The sequence below is a fragment of the Schistocerca americana genome, unplaced genomic scaffold (genome assembly GCF_021461395.2).
Source record: "Schistocerca americana isolate TAMUIC-IGC-003095 unplaced genomic scaffold, iqSchAmer2.1 HiC_scaffold_54, whole genome shotgun sequence".
Classification (NCBI taxonomy): Eukaryota; Metazoa; Arthropoda; class Insecta; order Orthoptera; family Acrididae; genus Schistocerca; species Schistocerca americana.
The window spans coordinates 1,914,646-1,939,014 of record NW_025726280.1 but is presented as its reverse complement, the minus strand read 5'-3'; the positions used below and the strand labels follow the sequence as shown (position 1 = coordinate 1,939,014).

The window sequence follows — 24,369 nt, the reverse complement described above, 5'->3', positions numbered from 1 at the left end:
AATGGGGGGTTGCCCGAGGGATCAGTGTTGGGGCCGCTCCTGTTCCTTATTTATGTAAATGATATGCCCTCTAGTATTATGGGTAATTCTAAAATATTTCTGTTTGCTGACGACACTAGCTTGGTAATAAGGGATGTTGTGTGCAACAATGGCTTGGTTTCAAATAGTGCAGTTCATGACCCAAGTTCATGGCTTCTGGGAAATAAATTAACACTAAATCACAGTAAGACTCATTTTTAGAGTTTCTACACGTAATTCAACAAAACCTGACATTTTAATTTCACAGAATGGGCTTATGATTAGTGAAACTGAACAGTTCAAATTTCTGGGTGTTCAGATAGATAGTAAACTGACTTGGAAAAGCCCACGTTCAGGATCTAATTCAAAGACTTAATGCTGCCATTTGTACTATTCGAATGGTATCTGAAGTAACTGATGGTTCGACATGAAAATTAGTCTACTTTGCTTATTTCAATTCACTTATGTCATACGGTATTATATTTTGGGGTAACTCTTCTCATTCTAAAAGGATATTTTTGGCTCAGAAATGGGTGGTTCGGGCAATAAGTGGTGTAAGTTCGCGAAACTCTTGTCTGCCCCTGTTCACTAGTCTGGGTATTTTGACATTGGCCTCTCAATATATATATTCTTTACTGCCGTTTCTTGTTAGCAATATCAGCTTATTCGCAAGAATAAGCAGCTTTCACTCAGTTAATCCTCGGCATAAATCCAACCTGCCTTTGTATCGTACTTCCTTGACTCGTAGGCAAAAAGGTGTGCAGTATACTGCTGCATCCATTTTCAATAAGCTACCACAAGAATTCAAAAATCTTAGCAGTAATCCACGCACTTTCAAATCGAAACTGAAGAGTTTCCTCACGGGTCACTTCTTGTATTCTGTTGTGGAGTTCCTTGAAAAATTAAGCTGATTCTTATGTTGTATTGTTGACTAGGTTTACTTAAACTTATGGACTGACTTTTTTTGGGGTGATGATTTTCAGTGGACGATGCAACCAATTCCCACACTTTCAGCATTTCTCGTATTGGACCAGAAGATTGCTGCTTTGCTGTTACTGCCGCCTCCTCTTTCTCCTCTTCCTCCTCCTTTGAAGAACTCCTCTCCACAACTCCCTGCCGTGAAACACACTGCAACTCTATAAGCTCTTCGGTGCTCATTTCTTGGCTGTAATCTTCCACAAGCTGATTGATATCACTGTTGTCCACTTTTAGTCCCGTGCTCTTAACAAAGACACAATCTCATTGACTACAGGCTCCACAGGTACTGACTCTATTGCCTCCGAGTCACATTCGACAGTGCACTCTGGCCAAAGTTTCTTCTGAGTAGAAGTGGGAGTTCTCTCGGTAATCCCATCCCACACCTTTTTGGTGATCTCGACACAGGTAATCGTGTGTAAGTGATATTTCCAAAACTCTCCAAGAGTGAGATTGGTAACTTCAGTCGACTCAAAGAAATGCCTGAAGAGTGCCTTAGTGTAGGGCTTCTTAAAATTAGAAATAATTTACTGGTCCATAGGCTGGAGTAACGGATTTTGATGAATTGAAATTCTTCAAGGAAGTGGTCTTGTAGGCCTGGAGGATTGGAGAATAGGCAGGAGCGTTGTCCATAATGAGCAAGATACAGAGTGGTAGATTAATCTCGAGAGAATATTTTTTCATCGAAGGACCGAACACTTCGTCGATCTGATCACAAAAAAGATCGTGTGTCACCCGAGCCTTGTTGTCGGATCTCCACATCACATTTAACCTGCTCTTGTGCCCTTTACACTTTTTGAAGGCTTGAAGAGTTTCTGAATGGTAAACAGGGAGAGGTTTAATTTTCAAATAATCTCTCGCATTGGCACAGAATAGCAGTGTGAGATCGGCTTTGGTTGTCTCACACCTGGGTAATGCATTCTCCTCTGCTCTTACAAAGGTATGCTTCAGTATATTTTTCCAGAACAGACCTGTCTCATCACAATTAAAAACCTGCTGTGGCAGATAACACTCAGAATCTATGAGCATTTTGAAGTTTCTGATGAAAGCTCTCTGCTGCCTCTGTGTCCGCCATGCAGTGGACGCTAGTTCTTCTCTTAAACTTCTCGGACCACCCACCGCTTCCCTTAAACACTTCAGTGAATCATTCTCACCTTTTCACAAATTATGTTCTCATTAATAGTGTTTTGCAATTGCTTTTCATTTATCCATTTTATCTGTATAAGGAACAACCTGTCAGTATCGTCCAGAATACGAAACCATTGTTTGGATGTTCATGTCACTCGCTTTGCAGCCTCTATCTCCTTAATCTTGTCCCGGTTCTTGAGGATAGTGCAAATAGGTGATGCTAAATCAGCAATGCTCACACCACGTCTGCATTTTTTCAATTATTTTACGTTTCATTTCTAAGGTCATTTTCTTACTCTTACGGTCATATTCTTGCAGCTTTAGCTTCTGGGACATTTTTAAGAAGCTTATTAAAATTTGTGCATAAAAAACACTGTGGGAGCACTATTTTAGAAAAAATGTGTGATTGCAAGCTGCAGTAAGGTGGGTAACAGAAAGAGCGCTAAGCCCGGACTGTGGTATGTACTAAAGACATTATTGATATGCTGCTGCTGACAATGAAAGTTGATCATATTGGCAACCGTTTCCCCCACCGCGTGCATACGGCTGGTGATGTTGCACTAAATCGTCGTGACTCGTGCTTGTTAAGCGTGTCTGTTTTTAATAATTTGTTTAGCTCATTATGTGAATTGCACAATGTGGGAGGTGCTTATTAAGTGAGGTTCCACTGTATTGGCTGAACGAGGACTTTTGGACTAGCTCCTTTGTGGGTGGTCAGCTAATCTCAGTGTGGCATCAACGTTTTCCTACACTTAGTTTTACAAGGATATTCTATTTTAAAATGCTCTGTGCACATATTCCAACATAATAAATATGGCTGCTTCCAGGGATTGTTTGGCAATTGTGTAATTGTCCAGTAATGGGTCTTTCTGTTTATTTATGCGCAATATGTTAATTTGTTTACTTTGGGGGTCAACTAACAGTCACTGCACCAAGTGTCAGTCCACTGCAGTCATCATCTGCAAACTGACTGACGGGCCTCTTGATGTTCTCCACAAGGTCATTTATACACTCTGTGGATAGTTACGGTCCTACAGCACTCCTTTGGGGTATCAACTTCCTTTGTTATAATGCTATTGCAATTTTGGCTTACATGCCTTTGTCACACTTAAGATTCAGTGCCGTATTGTTGTTATTGTTCTGATTTTCATTCCAAAGATTCGTGTGATGCACTTCCCCCTGCCACTCTTTCCTGTGCAAGCCCCTACGTCTCCAAATAGCTGCTGCAACCAATGTGATCAATGTGATGTGCATTCCAGCCCAAGATGCTGGATTGGTGGTCATGTGTGCATGGTATATATATATACATGTGTGTGTGTGTGTGTGTGTGTGTGTGTGTGTGTGTGTGTGTGATATATGAAAAATAACAAGTCTTCGCTTCAGCTTACGACCTTAGTGCACATCGACAGCAGGAATTATTACCCTGTCACAACTAAATTTTTCTGTACCTTAACTATGTGTCTGAACAATTTCTTTTATTTCATCATCTGTGGAGCTAGTTGGTATATAAACCTGTACTACTGTGGTGAATGTTGGCTTTATATCCGTTTTTGGCCTGCATGGACTCCTATTTTGTATGCATTATTAAACCTACTCTTGCACTACCCTATTTGATTTGTATTTATGGTCCTGTACTCACCTGACTGAAACTCCTTTTCCACTTGCCACAGAACTTCACTAATTCCCACAATATCCAACTTCAAATCATCCAGTTCCCTTTTTAAATTTTCTAACCTACCTGCCCAATTAAGGGATCTAGCAGTCTATGACCTCACCTGTAGATTGTATGTTTGGTTTTTCACGATGACGACATCCTCCTTATCGGACCCACGTGGAGACCCGAATGGGGAACTATTTTACCTCCAGAATATTTTACCCAAGAGAATGCCATCATCGTTTAACTACACAGTAGAGGCAGCATGCCCCCAGGAAAACTAACAGCTGTATTTTCCTGCCGCATTTAACTGTTTGCAGTACTGGCACAGTGAGGTCGTGTCGGTTCTTGTTACAAGACAGTGGCTTATAATCCAAAATTGCAATAGCACAATAAAAACAGTTACAGCTAAAAGTGAAAATGACATCTTTTAAGAACTCCCTTGGGATATTTCAGAGGTTACTAATATGTCTGAAGGTTTCTCTTTACTAAGAATGGCATACTATGTTCCATTTGTTAGGAGCTCTTCTGTTCAGTCACAAAACTGGTCCAATATTCCGTACGCTCATCTTTTGTTTATTAAGCTACAGTGTGGAACCCTGTCAGACATCTTCCAAAAGTCGAGGAACGTCAACCTGGGCACCAGTATTTGCTGCCTTCAAGATCTTGTGGATTAATTCACTATAAATGGACTACACAGTTAACGAGAGTAGTTTTACGCATGAAACTTACGTCAAAGTATAAGAATTCGATCATTATGTGTTTCTCATTGTGCGCCTCTCACACTGCAGGGCACAGAATGGGAGGAGCTGCTGCGGTGTCACCTGCTCCGAGTGCGCCCACTGCAGGTGTGAGAAGACGGACAGAGAGGTCTTACGGACAGCCGGTATGATGCCACAACTCCGGACACTTACGATGATGCGCGGTACCAGAGCTCGCATCTTACGTAAGATCTGCAGGAACTGTCCGAATCTCACAACTTTGCAGCTTCACGGCTGTCAGAAGATGAACTACTCGGTAAGTTGAACCTTCAGCTATAGTGTGAGATATAAATGAGGGCCCACTTGTGCGAGTACTGTTTTTAACCAGATGGACAATTCCTGTTTTCTGTACTTTATAGTGAGGGATTGGACGGGTTAAAAGATACGTGTGCTTCTGAGAAACAGAAAGTGCACGTGATTCAAAATGTAGCAATGTGGGACCTCTCATCTTGCTTTGAGATCACTCTTAGAGTTCATACATGGTATGTTTCTTTTTTTTCATTTTTTAATTTATTTTTGAACTACAGTTACCTGTTAAAATTATATTGTAGGTTACATTTCTCGTATTATCGTTAACTAGCCTTTTCCCAGTGGCTTCGGTCACATACACTTTTGACACATATATTACACACACGTCCTCCTCTCGCTCGCTGTGTCCACTTCTTCCTCTCCCTGTCTCCCTCATCCTCCCACCTCTTCCCTACTCCCACCTCTTCCCTACTCTCTCTCTCTGCCCATCTCTTCCTCCCCTTTTCTCTCTCAGCTTCCTCCTCCTCCCTTTCTCACCGTCAGTCTCTCCTGCGCCCCCACCCCACCTTGCTCAGCTGTGCCATTGCAAGTTGTGCAGATACTACTCACATGACATGCCAGTCATGCAGGGCAGCCTACATGTCAGTGGTAGGAAACCCTTTTGTGCCCATATAACCACTCCTGTGGAAGCTAGAAAGTTCTAACTGCCATAGTGCTGAATGTGATACGGCAACCAGCATGTCTTCCAAATTTGGGTGAAATTGATTAAGATGCAATTGACAGTTTGCTTATTTCTGTAGTGTGAGAATTTTTGATGCAATGACCAAACTCGGCAATCACGGTTAATAGAATAATAAAAAGTAGCAACCGGGATCACAAATTTGTTTTATATCTGGTGTCAGTAATTGGTTTCAGTCATTAAACCGACTTCAGACCCCAGATGATGGAGGAGCCTGTGCCAAGCTCTGTTGTGTGATGCCTGTTGCTGTCTGGGACAGATACTACTTGATACTGGCTTCTCTCCTCATCTGGAGTCTCACTCTGAAGACAGATGTCATGTTCTCAGCTGTAATTTTTTATCATTACGGTAGAGTGTAATTAGTCTTGTCGAGGAAGCAGCTTCTCGTACAGCTTAGCTGCAGCGTGCTACCTTGGATGACAGTGAGGGAAACCAGACCCGGATCAGCTCTGTGCAGCAGATTAATGACCAGGTCTTCTGTTTTTGTTTTAGGGTGCAGGGTCGTACGCACCCGTGTCAGAAATGTAGAATGTCGGTGCCAATGACGAAGGCACCCCTGACATCACGGTCAGTTCGAGAGCTGTCAGTATATGCAAAGGTACTATTGTGAATTTCCGTGTGAAGGTCGTGAAACTGAAGGCGATAGAGCGAGGCTGGAGGTAGTGACTTTAGGAAGCGAATGGAGGCTGAGGCGAACACGGGCCGCTGCGTGAAGTCGAGCTGGTGAAGGATTCACACGCATCAGGAAAGTGGCAGGTATTGTGAAGTTAAGCTGTCGGAGGAAGAGCTGAAAGTGAACTCCGGGAGGTAACAGAGAAAAGGGACGTGCCCCATGCTGGCGATCAAAGGAGTCATTGAAGAAGGAGGCATAGGGTGGGTGGCCTGCACGGCAGACAAACGGTGTGCTTACCTGCTGAGGAGAAAGTAGGATAGCGGTAGTTTGCCAGCTTCAGCATACAGACTCTCAGCCGGTCCAGTGAATAGGTGCCAGTGACCAAACAGATGCCACAATGGTGAATAGTATTGAAACAGGATAAGAGGGACAGATGTGCAGATGCAAAAACGAAACACCCCTAGTCTAGTTTTGAATGGAAAAGGGACCGGTACAAACAGTGGAGGGTGGTTCGATCTGCTCCCCAGGAAGTACCACTGAGGACACGTACAACATTGAGGGACTGCATACAGTGGGCTGTTAGGTAAGACACGTGAGAGGACCGAGAAAGTTTCCTATCGAGCGTGAGACCCAAGAATTTCATAGTTTCAACAAACTGAAGAGGTACAGGGCTGAGGTGCAAAGATGGCGGAAGAAACCCGTTGCGCCACAAGAAATATGTACAAACAGTTTTGTCAACAGAAGAACAAAAGCCACTGTCCGTGCTCTACAAGTAGAGACGATCGAGACATCGCTGAAGATGCTGCTCGATGAGCCGAGTCAGTGGAGAACTGGAATAGATGCAAAATCGTCGAAAAAAAGGGAGCCAAAGATGTCCAGTGGGAGTCAGGCCATTATGGGACTAATGGCGATAGCGAAGAGGACGACACTTGGGATGGAACCTCGAGGCACACTGTTTCCCGGATAAAGGTGTCTGACAAGGCAGAACCCTCACGTACTTTGAAAACTCGGTCTTTTAAAAATTCCTGAAGGAAACGGGATATGCGGCTACCGAAGCCCCACCTGTAGAGAGGACAGAGGATACCAGTCCTCCAGCAGTTGTCGTAGGCTTTCTCCAAATCGAAAAACATGGCCACAATCTGGGAGTTCCGCAGCAAACCGTTTGTGACACGGGTGGACGAAATGAAGAGATGGTCGACTGCAACTAAATCCACAGTGTGCAATGCTTAGTAAATTGCGAGAATCATATGTTCCGTCACCTTGCAAACACAGCTGGTGAGAGAAATGGGGCAGTAGCTAGAAGGAAGGTCCTTACCGGCCTTAGATATGGGTATGACAGTGGCTTCATGCCAGAATCTGGGATGTGATGTCATCAGTCATACGACCACACCACCGCCTGAGACACCAATCCGCCGGATGTGATTCTCTCAATAAATGGAACAGAAGAATGGCTGTGTTAGCCAAAGAGTACACAGCCAGTCACAGTACTTACGCTGCCACGAGGCACTGCTGGGCCATTTCGTGTGCAGCAGGAGAGTAATGCAGTTGTGCCAGTCTACAGTTCGTAGCCGCGCTCAGTGGTCAGCCAGTGCCGACGTTAGTCATCATCTGCAGCTCAGTATTGCTGCCATCGAGTCTTTGTTGCTTCATTTCAAGTTAGTCTTCAAATTCACCGGATTCGACATTTGAGATTACGAGACATTAAGTCATCACTGCACGATCTTTGACATGTATATTATGTCATTCTACAGACGCTTAGTCTAGTCGCACCTTCTATAATTGATGACCAACTGATCGTGGACTGCAGCAAAGTTAAGTAATAACTTCTTTCTTATTTTGTACTCCTGCTAATTAATTGTGTTTTCCTGTTGTAGCTACCGAGCAGTCTTGGCATAGTTGAACCCACGTTTCCACCTCCTCGGCTACCTCATCTTCGCCACCTCGTGTTGACGGACTCGATTATGGTGGAAGATCGAGAGCCGTTGTGGGAAATGTGCCCTCTGCCCAGATGCGGTCGTACATGTTAAGCAGAAAGTGCTTGCCCTGCCCGAGCCTCCTCCACTCATTTCCGATGGATGAGAAGGCAGGAAAATGGCAGCCCAAGGTGTCGGAGATAGCAGTAGGGTCCACTGTGACATTGTCTGCTACTGTCAGGCCTGAAAATCCCAGAGATCTGTCAGAGATTGGCCCACATGGTGGGCGAGGGAGTGGAATGTTAAAAGAGCTAATGAATGAAACCGAACTAGATTGTTTGCTGTCCTGAAGAAGGTGATGACACTGTGCACACAACTGTTTACAATGAATGCAGTTTGCCATTGTAGGATTACGGTTAAAAATGCAGAGAGCACGTGTCCACACACAAATTGCATCGCGGCACGCCTCGGTCCACCGAGGGACCGGGGGGCGCAGCGTGGTGAAGAGAAAGTGTGAGGAATGGAATGTTGTGTCACAGTAATGATAACATCTGTAAGATACTCTACCTGGTCAGCACAATGTTTGTCGAAGGTCACCAGAGAGGAGTAGAGCCTCCAGTCAGACTTAGTAAGCTGCCATTTGGGTGTGCACGTAGATGGGATAGGAGTCAGCAAACGGATATTACACGGGAAAAACGGTCACTCGATTACATGTCAGAGAACGTACGCCTCAGACAGTGGGCGAGCTGGTCAGTGCAGAAGGATAGCTCCAAATGGGAATAGGTGTGCGTGAAGTCTGAAAGGAACATGGGTGCTCCTACATTAAGGCAGAGGAGGTTAATTTGATTGAGAAGGTCAGCCGAGAGGTCACCTCTCCGACACATTCTGGTAGAACCCCAAAGGGGCTGATGCACATTAAAGTCACTGAGCAGCAGAATGGGGTGAGGTAGCTGCCCAATAAACTCTAGAATGTCTGCCCCGGCGATAACAAATGACGGAGGGACATAAATGGTACAGAAGGAAAAGGTCAAGTGAGGAAAGAAAAGGCAAACTGCAACAGCTCGGAGATGGGTAATCGGAGAGGTGGATCGACTGTAAACATCATCCCGTATGAGCTACAAGGCTCCTCCACGAGGGGGAGGAGGTCAAAACAGACTGGAAAGAAATGCGAGAGCTCAAAGTGGTCGTGAGGATGCAATATTGTTTTCCCGGAGGCAGAGGACGAGTGGACACTGTGATTCTAAGAGCACCCATAAATTGTCGTCGTCGGATCGAAGAACGCAAACGTTCCACCGGAGGAGAGTCACGACGAGGAAAACACGGAGGGGTGTCACCTCGGCGGCTGCCGAGTGCCGGCCTACGTATACCTGTCACTACGGGACACGGAAGCGGGAACATCCCACTCCGTGAAGTCTACAGGAGTGTCGGCATTCTCTGTCTGTCGGCCTGCGTATTCCAGGGCAGAAAAACAGCCGAGAGTGCACACCGGCGACACAGAGTTCCGCCAGGTGAGGGTATCACGTGGCGACAGCGTCGCAGGGGAGACCGGCCGCCTCCGTTCCACTTCTCGGAGCCTTTCCGGTTGGCAGAGGAAGACTCTGATGTCGGCTGGCTGGAGGGATGTACAAAGTCTTTGTAGGAGTGTTCCTTCTGTCCTTTATGCCTGCCGGTTGTGTAGCAGGTGGCTTAACTCTGGGAGGCGAAAGTTTGTCGCACAGCTGGAGGAGGAGACGGGGATGCTACCGGGACACCGAGCAATTTCACAATCGCGGTGCTAAATATTAGGTCGGACGTCTGCACGGCCGGGTCCTCCGTAGAGCGAGAACGATACTGTAGGTGCCAGGCGGTAGGACGTGGGGTTTACGAGTAGCCGACAACTTACGAGCAGCCGGGTAATGCAGTTTTTCCTTCACTCATATCTCCCGGACAGCCAACTCGTCGAGATATGCGGGATAATCGCAGGAGGATTTGGCACGGTCGTCAGCGCTGTCGCTGCAGCGGGGAGAAGGAGGTGGGCACTCGCCCTCGTGAGCGTCACTACCGCAGGTTACACATCTGGCCGGGAGTCGACAGGACTCTCAGGTGTGGTCGTAACGGTGACACCGGTAGCAGTGCGTCGGGTTTGGAATATACAGTCTGACTGTGATAACTTCATCACCTGCTTTGATCTTTGACGGAAGAACCACTCTGTCAAAAGTGAGAAACAGAGTGCGTGTGGGCACTGAGGAGGCATCTACCTTTTTCATCACACGATAGACTGCGATGGCACTCCGATCGGAGAGGTACATTCGAATTTCTGCCTCAGTCAGACCGTCGAGCGGTGTAGTGTAAATAACACCGCAGGAAGAATTCCGCATTCGGCGGGCCTCGACACCAACGGGATAGCCGCGGAGGAGCGGAGCTGCGAACAGTGTCGCGCCTGAGAGTCAGAAGTAGCCTTCGAAAGCAAAGTGACATTGTGTAAATGAGAGCAGGAGTTCACAGGGCCAGCAGTTGCATCGACACCTTTCCAGGTAATATACGGATTTAGCGTAGTGACTGACCGTCTTCAATATGTGAAACCACGTGGAACCGTGGTGCAGCTGGGAGGGTCTTTTGAATCATTGGCCTCATTCCGTTTATGTTTTGTAGACGTTGAAGGTGAAGACGATTGGCTCGTTGCGAGAAAATCCCCCACGATTTTCGGCATCTCCGACGGCGTGCTCCTTACTACGGGGGGGCACACATCAGAAGGGGGCACACTTGCCTCAGACGATTGTTCACACTTCAGATTGCACCTCACGAACACCTAACAGACGTTCCAATTGGCAATTTGAGAAGCTAGCAGCTCGGGCAATCATCTCTCCTCAGGCCCGGCCTCTACGAGGGGGTACGTGCGAACTCTACCTGTCGACTCGGGGCTGGGTTTTACACGTTACCCGTTCACGTGTTATGTGTCAGAGGCATAGGCGGTGCATGGGGAGGAAGAAGAAAAAAGGAGGACCTCGAACGCCGAAACGGAGGAAGGATAGGAGAAGGGGAACAAGGAAAGAAAAAAGAAATGAAAAACAGTGCAGAGACTGTTCTGATATTGGCCACTGAAAATGCAAAACACCTTTCCAGAAACATTCTGGACACGTTCCCCGAGGGAGAAGAAATAGAACAGTGTGAGGATATACGTGCAGCACCGAAGGGAAACTGTGCTGCAAAGGCAGCGGCCTCACGGTAGCCGAGCACGGACCCGACGAAGAGTGGCGAGTCCCGTGAGGGGTTGGGAACCGGTGGTCTGGTACTTCGGTCAGCCCGAGTGTGGCTTTTAGGTGGTTTCCTGCACTCATGTAGGGAAATGCTGGGCTGGTCCCCAATCTCCACTCGGTACAAATATCTGTAATATACGGTTACACAAAGGACAAAGTTTACACGATCCATAGTCGTGTGGCAGCCACAGCTCTCCTCCCTGACGTTAACTGGTGACTGTGGCACCAGGAAGGTTATCTGGCCTCAAATTTAAAATAAAAACAAAATCTGCCAAATCATGTTAAATAGTAGTGCCTTATGATGGGGTAAATGCTAGGATAGATAGTCAGTGTTTGTGACAAAATTTTATTTTGCAGAACAACCTGATTTTTGATATTTCATAGTACCGTGCAGTCAATAAATTTCAGCATCAATAATAATACTTCCTAGGACAATGACCTGTACTGCTCTACAGTACTAAGTTCCTTAATTTAAAAAATTCTTTAATTTTTATCTAATTTTCAATAATTTAGAATGTACTTGTATTTAATTATTTAATTTTGCATGTGAACATGTAATCAGGAGTATACTGCATAAATTACACATAAAAAATAGGACATGTTTAATCAATTTACAAATGTATGTGAATTACTGAGAGACATAAGGAAATTTGTGTTAATTATATTACACTGCTTGATAAAATTATACAACCATAAATTATATGAGCCACTGAGAACCATAAGAGGCCAAAGCGTATCATCATTGATTGAGACTGTAGCATTTATTTATGCTTCTGACATCCATCAATCTTAGGCTGTGTCACGTTTGTCTGTGCTCTAGATCCACATTGTATGTATGAACAGTCACGAAAAGCTATCTCACTGGCTTCTCTGATATTCGGTTTGATGATGGTTTGCTTGAGGCCCTTGTGGTTCTTAGTGCGTGTGTGTGTGTGTGTGTGTGTGTGTGTGTGTGTGTGTGTGTGTGTGTGTGTGTGTGTGTCAGTTGTACAGAAAGTGCAAAATTGCTAAGTAGGAATGGCTAATGGATGAATGCAATGCTACAGGAGCACGCATTACTGTGGGGAAAGATAGATGCCATGTAGAGGAGCATTAAAATGACTTTCGGAGAAAAGAGAAACAGCTGTACAAATATAAAGAGCTCAAGTGGCTCGCCAGTACTACACAAAGAATAGAAAGCTGAACGGTGGAAGGAGTGTGTAGAAGGACTTTACAATGGAAATCAACTTGAAAGCAAAGGGATGATGACGTAAATGAAAATGAGATGGGGGATCTTATTGTGCGAGAAGCATTTGTTGGAGCACTGAAGGTTGAAATAAGGCCCCTGGAGAAAATGACATTCCCTCAGAATTATTGAGATCCTTGGGAGAGTCAGCCATGACAGAACTATTCCATTGTGTGTGTACAAGGTCTGTTCAAAATATTCCAGAACATTTGTAATTTAGAGTGAAATGTGGTTGGCATCCGCGTATGCTTGTGTTTAATGTGTTTCATTGTTGTATTTCTGTTAGTTATTGTTGAGTGCTGCATTTAATAGAATGTTGTGTTGCACAGTTTGTGAATTTCGAGATGGAAGAGCTAGAGGAGCAATGCATCTGCATTAAATTGTGCACGAAACTCAAGAAAATCTGCAGAGACACTCCAAACGATGCAGGAAGCCTACGGTGATGAGTGATTAAGTCGTACTCTGTGTTACAAATGGCTGACACAGTTTAAAAATGGCTGGACAGAAGTTAGAGATGACCCTCATTCGGGACACCCTCCGACGTCTACCACCGACACTCGTGTCGGTAACATCGACAAAATTGTGCGATCCAGTCACAGACTGACTGTCCGAGAGATTTCGGAAGAATGTAACATTTCAATTGGACCGTGTCATGAAATCTTGACACAGCATATTGGAGTGCTATGTGTTGCCAGCAAATTCGTCCCACAGCTCGTGAGTTGAGACCAGAAAGATCGTCGCCGTGCAACCTGTGAAGGGCTATCGCATCGCACAAATGAGAATGAGATGGTCCTTAAGAGTATCATAACGGGTGATGAGATGTGGGTCTACAGTTATGATGTTGAGACTCAGGTTCAATCTTCACAATGGATCAGGAAGGATTCTCCGACACCAAAACTAGCTCATCAGGTCAGATCAAATGTCAAAGCGACGCAGACAGTTTTCTTTGACTTTGAATGATTAGTTCATCTTCATCACGAATTTGTTCCACAGGGACAAACTGTTAACCAATGGTAGGATTGGGACGTGTTACGAAGCCCAATAAAATGTGAGAAGGAAACAGCCTGAAGAGTGGCGAGACAGTTCACGGCTCTCGCTTCGCGATAACGCGTCCACACATCTCTCCCTGTTGCTGCACGACTGTAGCACAAAAAATGAAATCACTGTGCTGCCTGATGCTCCGTACTCTCCAGACCTGGCCTCTGTGGACTTTTTTTATTTTCGAAGTTGAAATCCCTTTTGAAAGGACGAAGATCTGCAATGATAGACGACGTAAAAGAAGATTTTAAAACAGCGTTTTGCGTAATCCGTCTAGAGGCGTACCAGGACTGCTTCCACATGTAGAAACGACATTGCGAGCGGTGTTATCAATTGTGGTGGAGAGTATTTCGAAAGAGAGCGTGTAGAAATAGAAGGTAAGCATAGACAAATTTTTTGGACAAAGTTCTAGAATTATTTGAACAGACCTCGTAAGGTGTATGAAACAGGCAAAATACTCTCCGAGTTCAAGGAGGGTGTCACGATTCCAATTCCAGAGAAGGCAGTTGCTGTACTTACAGGTGTGTATTCTACTGGACCAACGGTTTACTAAACCATTGTTGCAAAATACTGACACCGTGAGGACAAGTCAATGAATAAGTCACAAATATCAGTTTACCTTATACTGTGTTTAAATCGTGCATACATACTTTGCCAGCAGATAGTGGCATGTGTACACATTTAGAGGCTGCAGGGAAGTGTACACGAGTAGAATAGTATGTGGTCGTGCATTTCTTGTGGGTGGAAGGGCTGTTCACAGGGGAAGTGTATCGTGAAATGGGTCCCGTGTATGTTGACAACTGTTTATCACAGAAATCTGTGTTCACTCGGATCAGGAGTTTATAAAGGGAAGGCAAAGCGTCAGAGATTGGGAGCGTGCTTGCTGTCCTGCAGTGGTTGCAACTGAAACCGAGAAGCAGTGTGTGGAGCAGATAATTCGTAACGAGTGGTATGTGGCGATCAGTGACGTAGCACGTGCTGTAGGCTGTTCGTGTCAAACAGCTTACACTATAATGGGTGAGCAGCTGAAGTTTCATAAAGTTTGTGCACAGTGGTTGCCTAGCATGGTGACTGAGGAGCACAAAATGAATATAATGGGCTTTTCTCAACAGCACCTCATTCGATACTCTGGGGAAGGAAGGAGGGAAGGAGAGGATTTAGTGGCACAAATTGTTGGAGGGGTCAAGTTTTGGGTTCACCACTTTCAACCAGAGACCAAATGACCATCCACGGAACGGAAGCATTGTACCTCCTCGACAATAAAAACACTGAAGGCCATTCCGTCAGCCTGTAAGATTCTGCTCACCATGTTTTGGGACACGTGAGGGCTGTACTGGTGAAATTCTGTCCTCACGGTGAGGCACCGAATGCCGTGTCATACTGCACCAGTGTGTGGGAACTCTTGACACACCATTCACCACAAATGTAGTGATTCCTCTAGATGACAGTGCCTGCCCTCGTACAGAAAGACAAATACGGGACCTGTTACCAATATTTAATTGGGAATGCTTTGAACAGTTGCCGTACGGTCCCAACTTACCCTCGGAAGACTTCTTTGCTGCCAGTTATTGAAGGCTTGTAAAAAGGTGGGATAAGTGTCTGAATGTACAGTGTGAATATGTAGCAAAGTGAAACAAATTTCAGGAAGTTACTTCGATTTTTATTGCCTCTAGCCTGTTTTGCAACTTATTTATTGACACGCCATCACGCCTACAGAGGTACGGGAAAACTAGTAGAAGCTGGCCTCGAGGAAGGTCAGTTTGGGTTCCAGAGAAATGTAGAAACACACAGGGCAATACTGCCCCTGAAGTTAGCTGGCATAAAATACGGGGAGTGAAAGGATATTTATGGCACGTACAGAAAGTAGACTGCAGATGTAAGAGTTTAAGGGCACGAAAGTTGCAGTGCTGTACAGTATCGATACCGTGCCAGGCAGAACGCATACGCTGCCGTCTTGAAGCCACATCTCTGGTCGTACACGTATGTAGCACCACTGCTGAACTGGATAAGAAGACACTGCAATGAGCCAACTAGTAGTCTATGAATGAAGGTTATAGTGGCATTTCTGTATTTTGATCATTTATAATGATTAGGCTCTGTCTAATGGAATCTCTTGGACATGCTGTACGAATTTACGTAAACAGCAGTGCCACTGTGATTGTGCGTACTTCTAATCATATCTGCTCTCTGTCTAAGTACCCGCTATTCCATGACACCCGCCACGTGCGGATCCGACGAAAGGGAAGCAGTGCTGCAAAGCGAGGAAGATGGGGTTGTAGCCTAAACCAGGTGTTGTTCAGTCTGTTCACTGAGCGAGCAGTAAAGGAAACTGGGAATAAATTTGAAAATGGAATTAAAGTTCAGGAAGAAGAAATTAAAAGCTTGAGGTTTCCTGATGACTCTGTAATTTCTGTTAGTGTCGGGAGAGGGCTCGGAAGAGTAGGTGAACAGAACGGATAATGTCTCGAAAGGAGGATATTAGACGAACGTCGACAAAAGCAAGACAGGGTAGCAGAATATAGTCGAATTAAAACGGGCTGTGGCGAGAGAATTAGATTGGGAAATTGGACACTAAAAGTAGTGGAGGAGTTATGTTATCTGAGTAGCAAAATAACATAATTGCTGAATTAGAGAGGATGTAAAATCCAGGTTATCAATAACAAGAAAAGCATTTCTGAAAAAGAGGACTCTTTTAACATCAAATTCAAACTTAAGTGTCAGAAAGTCCACCTCTGCAACCAAACGATTAATGTTGCTGCCTTCAGTGTGGAGGTCGCAGGTTCAATTCCTGGTACCTCTTCAGATATCTTTTGAGATAGGGAGATACGGTACGGTATTCACTCAGCCCTTGTGAGGTCAAATTAAGAAGCAACAGCATCATCAGGATTCATCTGGTGGCTACAATGGCTGGAGCAATTGTCAGCATGCCGATCACACGTTCCACCGTCGTAGACCGCTCCTCGTAGTGCCTTTTAGGCAGCAGTTGGCCAGCCAGAACAGGCCTGAGGCCTAATCTGTGAGCGGTGTTTACGTTTATGTTAGGAGACCTTTCCTGAAAGTACTTGTGTGGAGTCTACACTTGTATGTAATTGGGACGTGATTGATAAGCAATTCAGACAACAGTAAAACAGATCCTTTTGAAATATGGTGCTACAGAAGAAAGCTGAAGGTTAGATGAGTAACTGACAAAGAGGTACTCTGTGAAATAGAGGTAACATAGATTTAGGATTGTCTGACGACAATGCTCTCACCATTGAAATCCCTTTAAGGTCAAACGATGATAAAGGTATAAATAATATTTACAAAAGAAACTTCTCTGTGGACAGCTGTCATCTGTTCATAAGTATTTTAGAAAAGAAAAACTGGTTAGATGTTATGAAACAAACAAGTACAGATGAGGCATATAGTGTATTTTCATCAAATTATCTGATGAACTTTGATATGTGTTTCCCAAAGAAACTGACCAGAATCAAGTCTAATGGACACATAAAGTCAGGTTCTCGGATGACTCTTGGCATTAATAAATCGTGTGAAAAAATGAAAAAACTCAATTCAGAGTTGAGGGAGTGTGCAGATACTGATTTTATAGAATATGTCAAAACGTATAGGAAAATATGCTGCAGAGTAATTGCAAATGCAAAGTTAATAAGTAATGACATGGAAATAAAACAGTCCAGAAATAAAACTAAAATAGCATGGGAAATTGTGAGAAAAGAAACTGGGGTACCTATCAAAGATAAGGAAATTATTCTAAAAGATGAGGAGAATAAAATGTTAGATAAATATGCCATGCCCAGTTATATAAATAATTACTTTTTAAATATACCCCAGACATTAAGCAGGTATTTTGGGGAGCAGATGAGGAGAGCAGCACCCAAGGCACCCAGCAGTATGATGGCAGTCCCAACATACGAAAAGGAAGTTTTAAAAATGATTAAAAGTCTCAAGTCCAAGATGTCAGCTGGAGTAGTTGAGGTGTCAATAATAATAGCAAAGAAAACAGCTAATCAAATAGCGAAACCATTGGTGCACGTAGCAAACGTGTCAATGGCTGAGGGAGTGTTTCCACAGAAACTGAAAATTTCTAAAGTCATCCCCCTGTTGAAAAAGAGAATTAAGCTTAAAATAGAAAACTACAGACCTGTCTCACTTCTCCCAACTTTCTCAATGTGTGACTCTATATTTCATTTGTATCTGTAAAACCTTAATCTTAATATCCACAATCTGGTAAACAGTAATGAGCACAGTTTTCAAGCTGGGAGAAGTACCGAAACAGCTGTACTGGAATACACAAAAGAAATAATCAGTAAATTGAGAGAGGGAAAAAGTGTAGTTGGATTAAATCTAGATCTGTCAAAAACTTTTGACACTGTTGACCACAGCATACTTTTGGAAAAACGTGAAGCTATAGGTATTAGAGGACCGGTAAAAAAGTGGTTTGAGTCGTATCTGGAAAAGAGGATGCAGGTAGTTGAAATTACAGCACCAAATATTAACCAAAAAATTAAACTAAGGTCAGGTCCAAGGGAGGTCACTGTAGGAGTACCCCAAGGAAGTGTATTAGGCCCTTTGCTATTCCTCATTTACATTAGTGATATCTGGGTGTCAGAGAGAAAAGCTAGAATCGTGTTATTTGCTGATGATACTAGTTTAATAGTTAGTGATATGAAGCAGTCATTGCACAGTGCTGTGGACCATGACCTACAAGATATACAAAAATGGTTTAGCGCAAACAAGCTAACAGTGAATGAAAAAAAAAAAAAAAAACTAATTATGTGCAATATGGAAAAATAAGTGAACATGATGACCTAAATGCCACCATGGAGGACAAACAACTTGAGTACAGTGTGCAAAATTCCTCGGTATGCACAGTGATGAGAAGATAAACTGGAAGGACCATTTGGTGAGCTTAGCACTAAAACTAAATTCAGCATGTTTTGTACTTAGAATAATTTCAAGAGTTTGTAGTAATGACTGTACCAGATTAGTATATTTTGGCTATTTTCAGTCCATTGTGTCCTATGGGATAGTATTCTGGGAAAAAATAAATTGTCGTCTAAATGAGACTTTCAAATTGCAAAAATGCGCTATTCAGATAATGAGCCAGAGCCCACCTCAAACACATGGTAGGCCCCTTTTCAAAGCATTGAAAATTTTAACAATTCCATAATTATACATTCTGAAATTTCTGTTGATGATCAAAAGAAATCAGGACAAAATTAAAACCAATACAGACTATCATAATTACGATACACGGCAATGTAAAGATCTCCCCTTACAAGCTGTAACAAGGACCCGAAGTCAGAAACATGTTTGTAATCAAGGCATCAAACTTTTTTAATGCACTACCAAAACATATCAAAGAGCTGGAAAATGAGGATAAATTTAAAACTGTTATAAAGAGTCACATGCTTGACAAATGTTGATACAGTGTAAGTGAATTTCTAGGCTCAACTGTATTAGAATATAAAGAACCACATGCTTGACAAATGTCACTACAGGATAAGTGAATAGCTCTGCTCAACTGTATAAGAATATATGATATCATAAATGTGACAAATGAAATCACAACATCAAGGAATAGGTCTGTTAAGCACATAAGAAATTATGTTATAAAAACACTTATTAGTTGTATATTGTATTAAACACAAGATAGATTCATATGAATTCAGCATAGAAAAACATTTTGTTAAGATATTATATAGTTGTTGAAATGTATCCTGACAAATCCTATATCACAAGTGTGATCATTGGGATGATAATAAATAAATAAATAAATAAATTGGGGGAAAATAACTCCCTGGCACAATATGGCTAAAGGAAGGAGTAGCTCGATACAGCACAATCTGCGGCATTGAGGAGTAATTAATTTGGTGGTGAAGGGAAGTATATTTGATTATAATGCTTTACTTGGACTGAAGTTCAAAATACTTTTCAGTTACTGGTGCCTGCTATATGAAGCGGACTTTGAAGGAATATGAGGAAACTCTGTACACCATAATAAATCTCCATTTCATCGCAATAATATAATAGTTTTGTTGTAATACTTCCTTCTTTTGTTTACCCACCTCAGTGTAGAAAACTATTAGTAGATAAGTTTTCTTGGATTTAGTAAAATAATTTGTTCTTATTGTTAAGTCAAAGACAACTACCACTCATTGCTGTAATAAAAGGCTTATTACATTCTCTGAGTTTCTAATTGCAATCTTCCATTTGGGCTAAATGGGTCTTTAATGCTTCTTTTCCATATAACTTCCCAAACTCTGTGCAAAATAAATAAAAATACCCAGTTGCAATTTTTTTTAAATTGTGAATAATTCCTCTCACTACAGATAATGTGATATTGTGAATTGTGATAATTGTGATAATTCCTCTCACTACTCACTATGAATCTACATTATACATTCACAAATCATTTCCTATGATGAACAGGTGGAAAATAATTCTACTGCCAATAGGCAATAACTGAACATTTACTTAATATAAATTACACGGTACAGTTACAGAGCCGTCACCTTTTTTTTATTGACTACACAGCTGCCGTGTTCTCACCTTTGCTGACTGTCAGCTAAAAAATCGTGGTGCCTGGTGTTGCATCAGATGAGAAAGATGATACCACACTGTCAGTATTGTAAACTCCACATGAAATGGAGAATGAGAAAACATTTGAGTAAATGTATCGAAAAGAAACTAAACTAAACTACGCCCGAACAGGCCGTAAAGGCACAACAGTACCAACCGGCTGCCGTGCCGTCCTCAGCCCACAGGTGTCACCGGATACAGAGGGGGACGTGGTCAGCACACTGCTCTCCCGGCCGTACGTACGTTTAAGAGGCCGGAGCTGCCACTTCTCGATTGAGTAGCTCCTCAGTTTGCCTCGCGAGGGCCGAGTGCACCCCGTTTGCCGACAGCGGTCGGCAGATCGGATGGTGACCTGTCCGAGTGCTAGCCCGGCCCGACAGTGCTTAACTTCGGTAATCTGGTGGGAACAGATGTTACCACTATGGCAAAGCCACTGCCAAATGTATTGAGATGAAGCTAACGTAAATGCTGTGAAGTATAAAATTATGAATGTTTGCCTGATGTCATTTGGGCAGGGAATGTTAGTAAGTCTACATATTTTAGAGGCAGACCAGAACTTAATTACAGGAAAGAAGGAAAGACATTCAAACAAGTGTAGGCTGAGTGGTTATTCAGAGATGAAGAGGCAGACAGCTGCATCAAACTAGGCAACTCATACAAATCTCTGGATGTAAGAATTTGTAGGGAAATTGAACTGAACTGTTTTGTAGCCTTTGCCATAGGTAAACAGGTGGCAGACTTTGGTTCATTGGTAGAACACTAAGAAAATAGAATGAGTGCACAAAAGAGATTGCTTGCAAAACACTTCTGCAATCCATTCTAGAATAATGCTCAGGTGTGTGAGACCCATACCAGACAAGACTGATAGGGAATATTCAGAGGATAGAAAGAAAGGCAGCCCAAATGATCACAGGCTTGTCTGACCCGTGAGAGAGTGTCACAGATATACTGCGGATACTGAATTGACAGACTCATCTACATCTACATCTGCATCTATACTCTGCAAACCACGGTGAGCTACACGGCGGAGAGTATGTCCCGTTTTACCAGTTACTGGGGTTTCTTCCTGTGACATTCGTGTATGGAGCATGGGAAGAATGATTGTTTAAATGCCTCTGTGTGTGCAGTAATTATTCTAATCGTACCATCGCGCCACCTCTGTGAGCAATACGTAGGGAGTTGTAGTACATTCCTAGAGTAATTATCTAAAGCCAGCTCTTGAGGGATCATTAACAGAGTTTGTTGGGATAGTTTACATTTATCTCCAAGAGTCTTCTGGTTCAGTTCCTTCAGTATCTTTATGACAGTCTCCCACAGATTAAAAAACCTGTGACCATTAGTGTTCCCCTTCTCTGTATACATTAATATCCCCTGTCAGTCCTATCTGGTACGGCTCCTACCCACTGGAGCAATATTTTAGGATAGGTCACACGAGTGATTTGTAAACAATCTCTGTTATAAACTGATAGCACTTCCCTAGTATTCTACCAATAAACTGAAGTCTACTACGTGCTTTATCCATGACTGAACCTATGTGATTATTCCATTTCATGTACCTACAAAGCATATACAAGCACCTGGTTGTAGAGATGGCTGATTCCAGCAGTGACTCATTGGTATTTTGGTCATAGGTTACTACATTTTTTTCATTTTGTGAAGTGCAAAATTTTACATTTCTGAACATTTAGAGCCAGTTGCCATACTCTGCATCATGTTGAAATCTTATCAAGATCTGACTGAATATTTATGCGGTTTCTCTCAATTAGTACTTCATTATAGATAGCTGAATCATCTGCAAAAAGACTGGTTTTACTATTAATATTGCCTACAAGTCATTAATATACAACATGAACAGCAATGGTCCCTGGTGCACAGCCAAAGTTACTTCTACATCTGATGATGGCTCTCCATCCGAGATAACAGGCTGCACTCTCCCTACCAAAAAGTCCTCAACCCAGTCACAAATTTCATTTGATACCCATATGATCATACTTTTGACATTGCAGTACTAAGACAAATGCTTTTTGGAAATCGAGAAACACTGCGTCTACCTGGTTGCCTTGATCCAAAGCTTTCAGTATGACATGTGAGAAAAGTGCAAATTGGGATTTTCACATGATCAATTTTTTAAAAAACCGTGCATCACTTCTACAACGCTTCTTGTAGATGAGTGTGACCTGTGCCATTTTTTCAAAAATTCGGCACGGCTTTTTGTTCGAGGATCTACGATAGATTGTAGTGAGGAGAGGGGTTAACTTGGCTGCAAATTCAGCAGAGAATCTGACAGGAACTCCATTGGGCCCTGGAGCTTTGTTTAGTTTTAACAATTTCAGCTGTTTCTCAGAACCATTGACACTAACACTTATTTAATTCATCTTTCCAGTGGTTTGAGGATTAAATTGGAGCAATTCTCCTGGGTTTTCCTTTGTAAAGGAACATTTGAAAATTGAGTTAAGCATTTCACCCTTTCATCTACATCTACATCATACTCTGCAAGCCACCTAATGATGTGTGGTGGAGGGTACTTTCACTACCACTTTTTGACCCTGCAACCCTGTTCCACTCCTGAATAGTGTGTGGGAAGATTGATTGTCGGTAAGTCTCTGTATTGGCTCTAATTTCTTGAATTTTCTCCTCGTGGTTAATACACGGGATGTATGTCGGGGCGAAGTAATATGTTGTCGGACTCTTCCTGAAAAGTGCTGTCCTGAAATTTCAATAGGAAATCTCTCCATGATGCACAATGCCTCTGTTGTAACATCTACCAGTGGAGTTTGTATAACATCTCTGTAATGCTCTCTCGCCAGCTAAAAGATCCCGTGATGAAATGTGCTGCTCTTTGTTGGATCTTCTTTATCTTCTCTACCAGTTCTACCTGATAGGGATCCCAGATAGATGAACAATACTCAAGAATCAGATGAACAAATGCCTTATAAGCCACTGAGTTATATTTCCTTAAGATTCTTCCGATGAATCTGAGTCTTGTGTCTGCTTTTCCCAGTATCTGTTTTATATGGTCATTCCACTTAAGGTCACTCTGGATAGTCACACTTGGATATTTTATGGCAGACACTGTCTCAATGTGTTTGTCATCAATAGTGTAGCTGTACAGTAGTGGATTTCTTTTTCTATGTATGCGCAATATGTTACATTTATTTATGTTCAGGGTCAACTGCCAGAGTCTGTTCCATTCATCAATTCTCTACAGGTTGTTCTGCAAATTCTTATTATCTTCTGATGTTGCTACTTTGGTATAGACAACTGTGTCATCTGCGAATAGCCTTAAAGAGCATCCGATGCTTTCTTCTAAATCATTTATGTATATTGTTAACAGCAACGGTCCTATCACACTTCCCTGTGGTACTCCGAATATTACCTTTACACCTGTCGATTTAGTTCCATTAAGAGCAACATGTTGAGTTCTGTCTGCAAGAATGTCTTGAATCCAATTGCAGGTCTGCTGTGATACTCCGTAACCACATATTTTTTTCATTAAATGGCAATGAGGGACAGTGTCAAATGCCTTACTGAAATCAAGGAACATGGCGTCAACCTGAGCACCATTGTCCACAGTGCTGTGGATCTCATGGAGGAATAGAGTGGGCTGAGTTTCACAGGATTCCTATTTGTGGAATCCATGTTGATTTTTATAAAGGAGATGTTCATTTTCCAAAAATGTCATAATTCTTGAGCATAAAACATGTTCCATAATTCTACAACAGATTGACATCAATGATATACGTCTTTAACTGTGTGGATCTGTCTTACGGCCTTTCTTAAAAACGGGAATGACCTGCCTTTTTTCCAGTTGTTAGGTATTTTTCATTGCTCAAGCGATCTGCAATAAATTACTGCTAGAAGGGGAACAAGTTCTTTTGCATAATCTTTATAGAATCTTATAGGTATCTCATCTGGGTCTCAAACCTTTCCACTATTAAGCTATTGTAGCTGCTTTTCAGTTCCGTGATCAGTTATCTCAATATCTGCCACTTCGATGGTCGTACGATGATTGAAAGTCCACGGTGAAGCAACTTCAGAAGACCGAATTCAGTATTTTGGCCTTCTCTTTGTTATCTTCCATTTTGGTGCCAGTGTGGTCACCAAGAGAATGAATAAATGATTTTGACCCACTTACTGATTTTACATACAACCAAAATCTCGTAGTCTTCGTTGATCCATTATGGACGCTGGCATGAACTTCCTGATGCGATAATTTACCAACAGCCGTATGTATTGTA

General features: G+C 42.9%; 1 protein-coding gene across 1 annotated transcript in view; it reads left to right on the top strand.

The window, feature by feature from the left end:
- Positions 1-3,593: 3,593 nt before the first annotated feature.
- LOC124586124 (F-box/LRR-repeat protein fbxl-1-like) overlaps positions 3,594-24,369 on the top strand; it is a 75,226-nt gene continuing 54,450 nt past the window's right edge. The window contains exon 1 of the mRNA XM_047131411.1: positions 3,594-4,792. Within this exon, the coding sequence (XP_046987367.1) occupies positions 4,664-4,792 (129 nt within the window). The 5' untranslated portion in view covers positions 3,594-4,663. The remainder of the gene's footprint in view (positions 4,793-24,369) is intronic.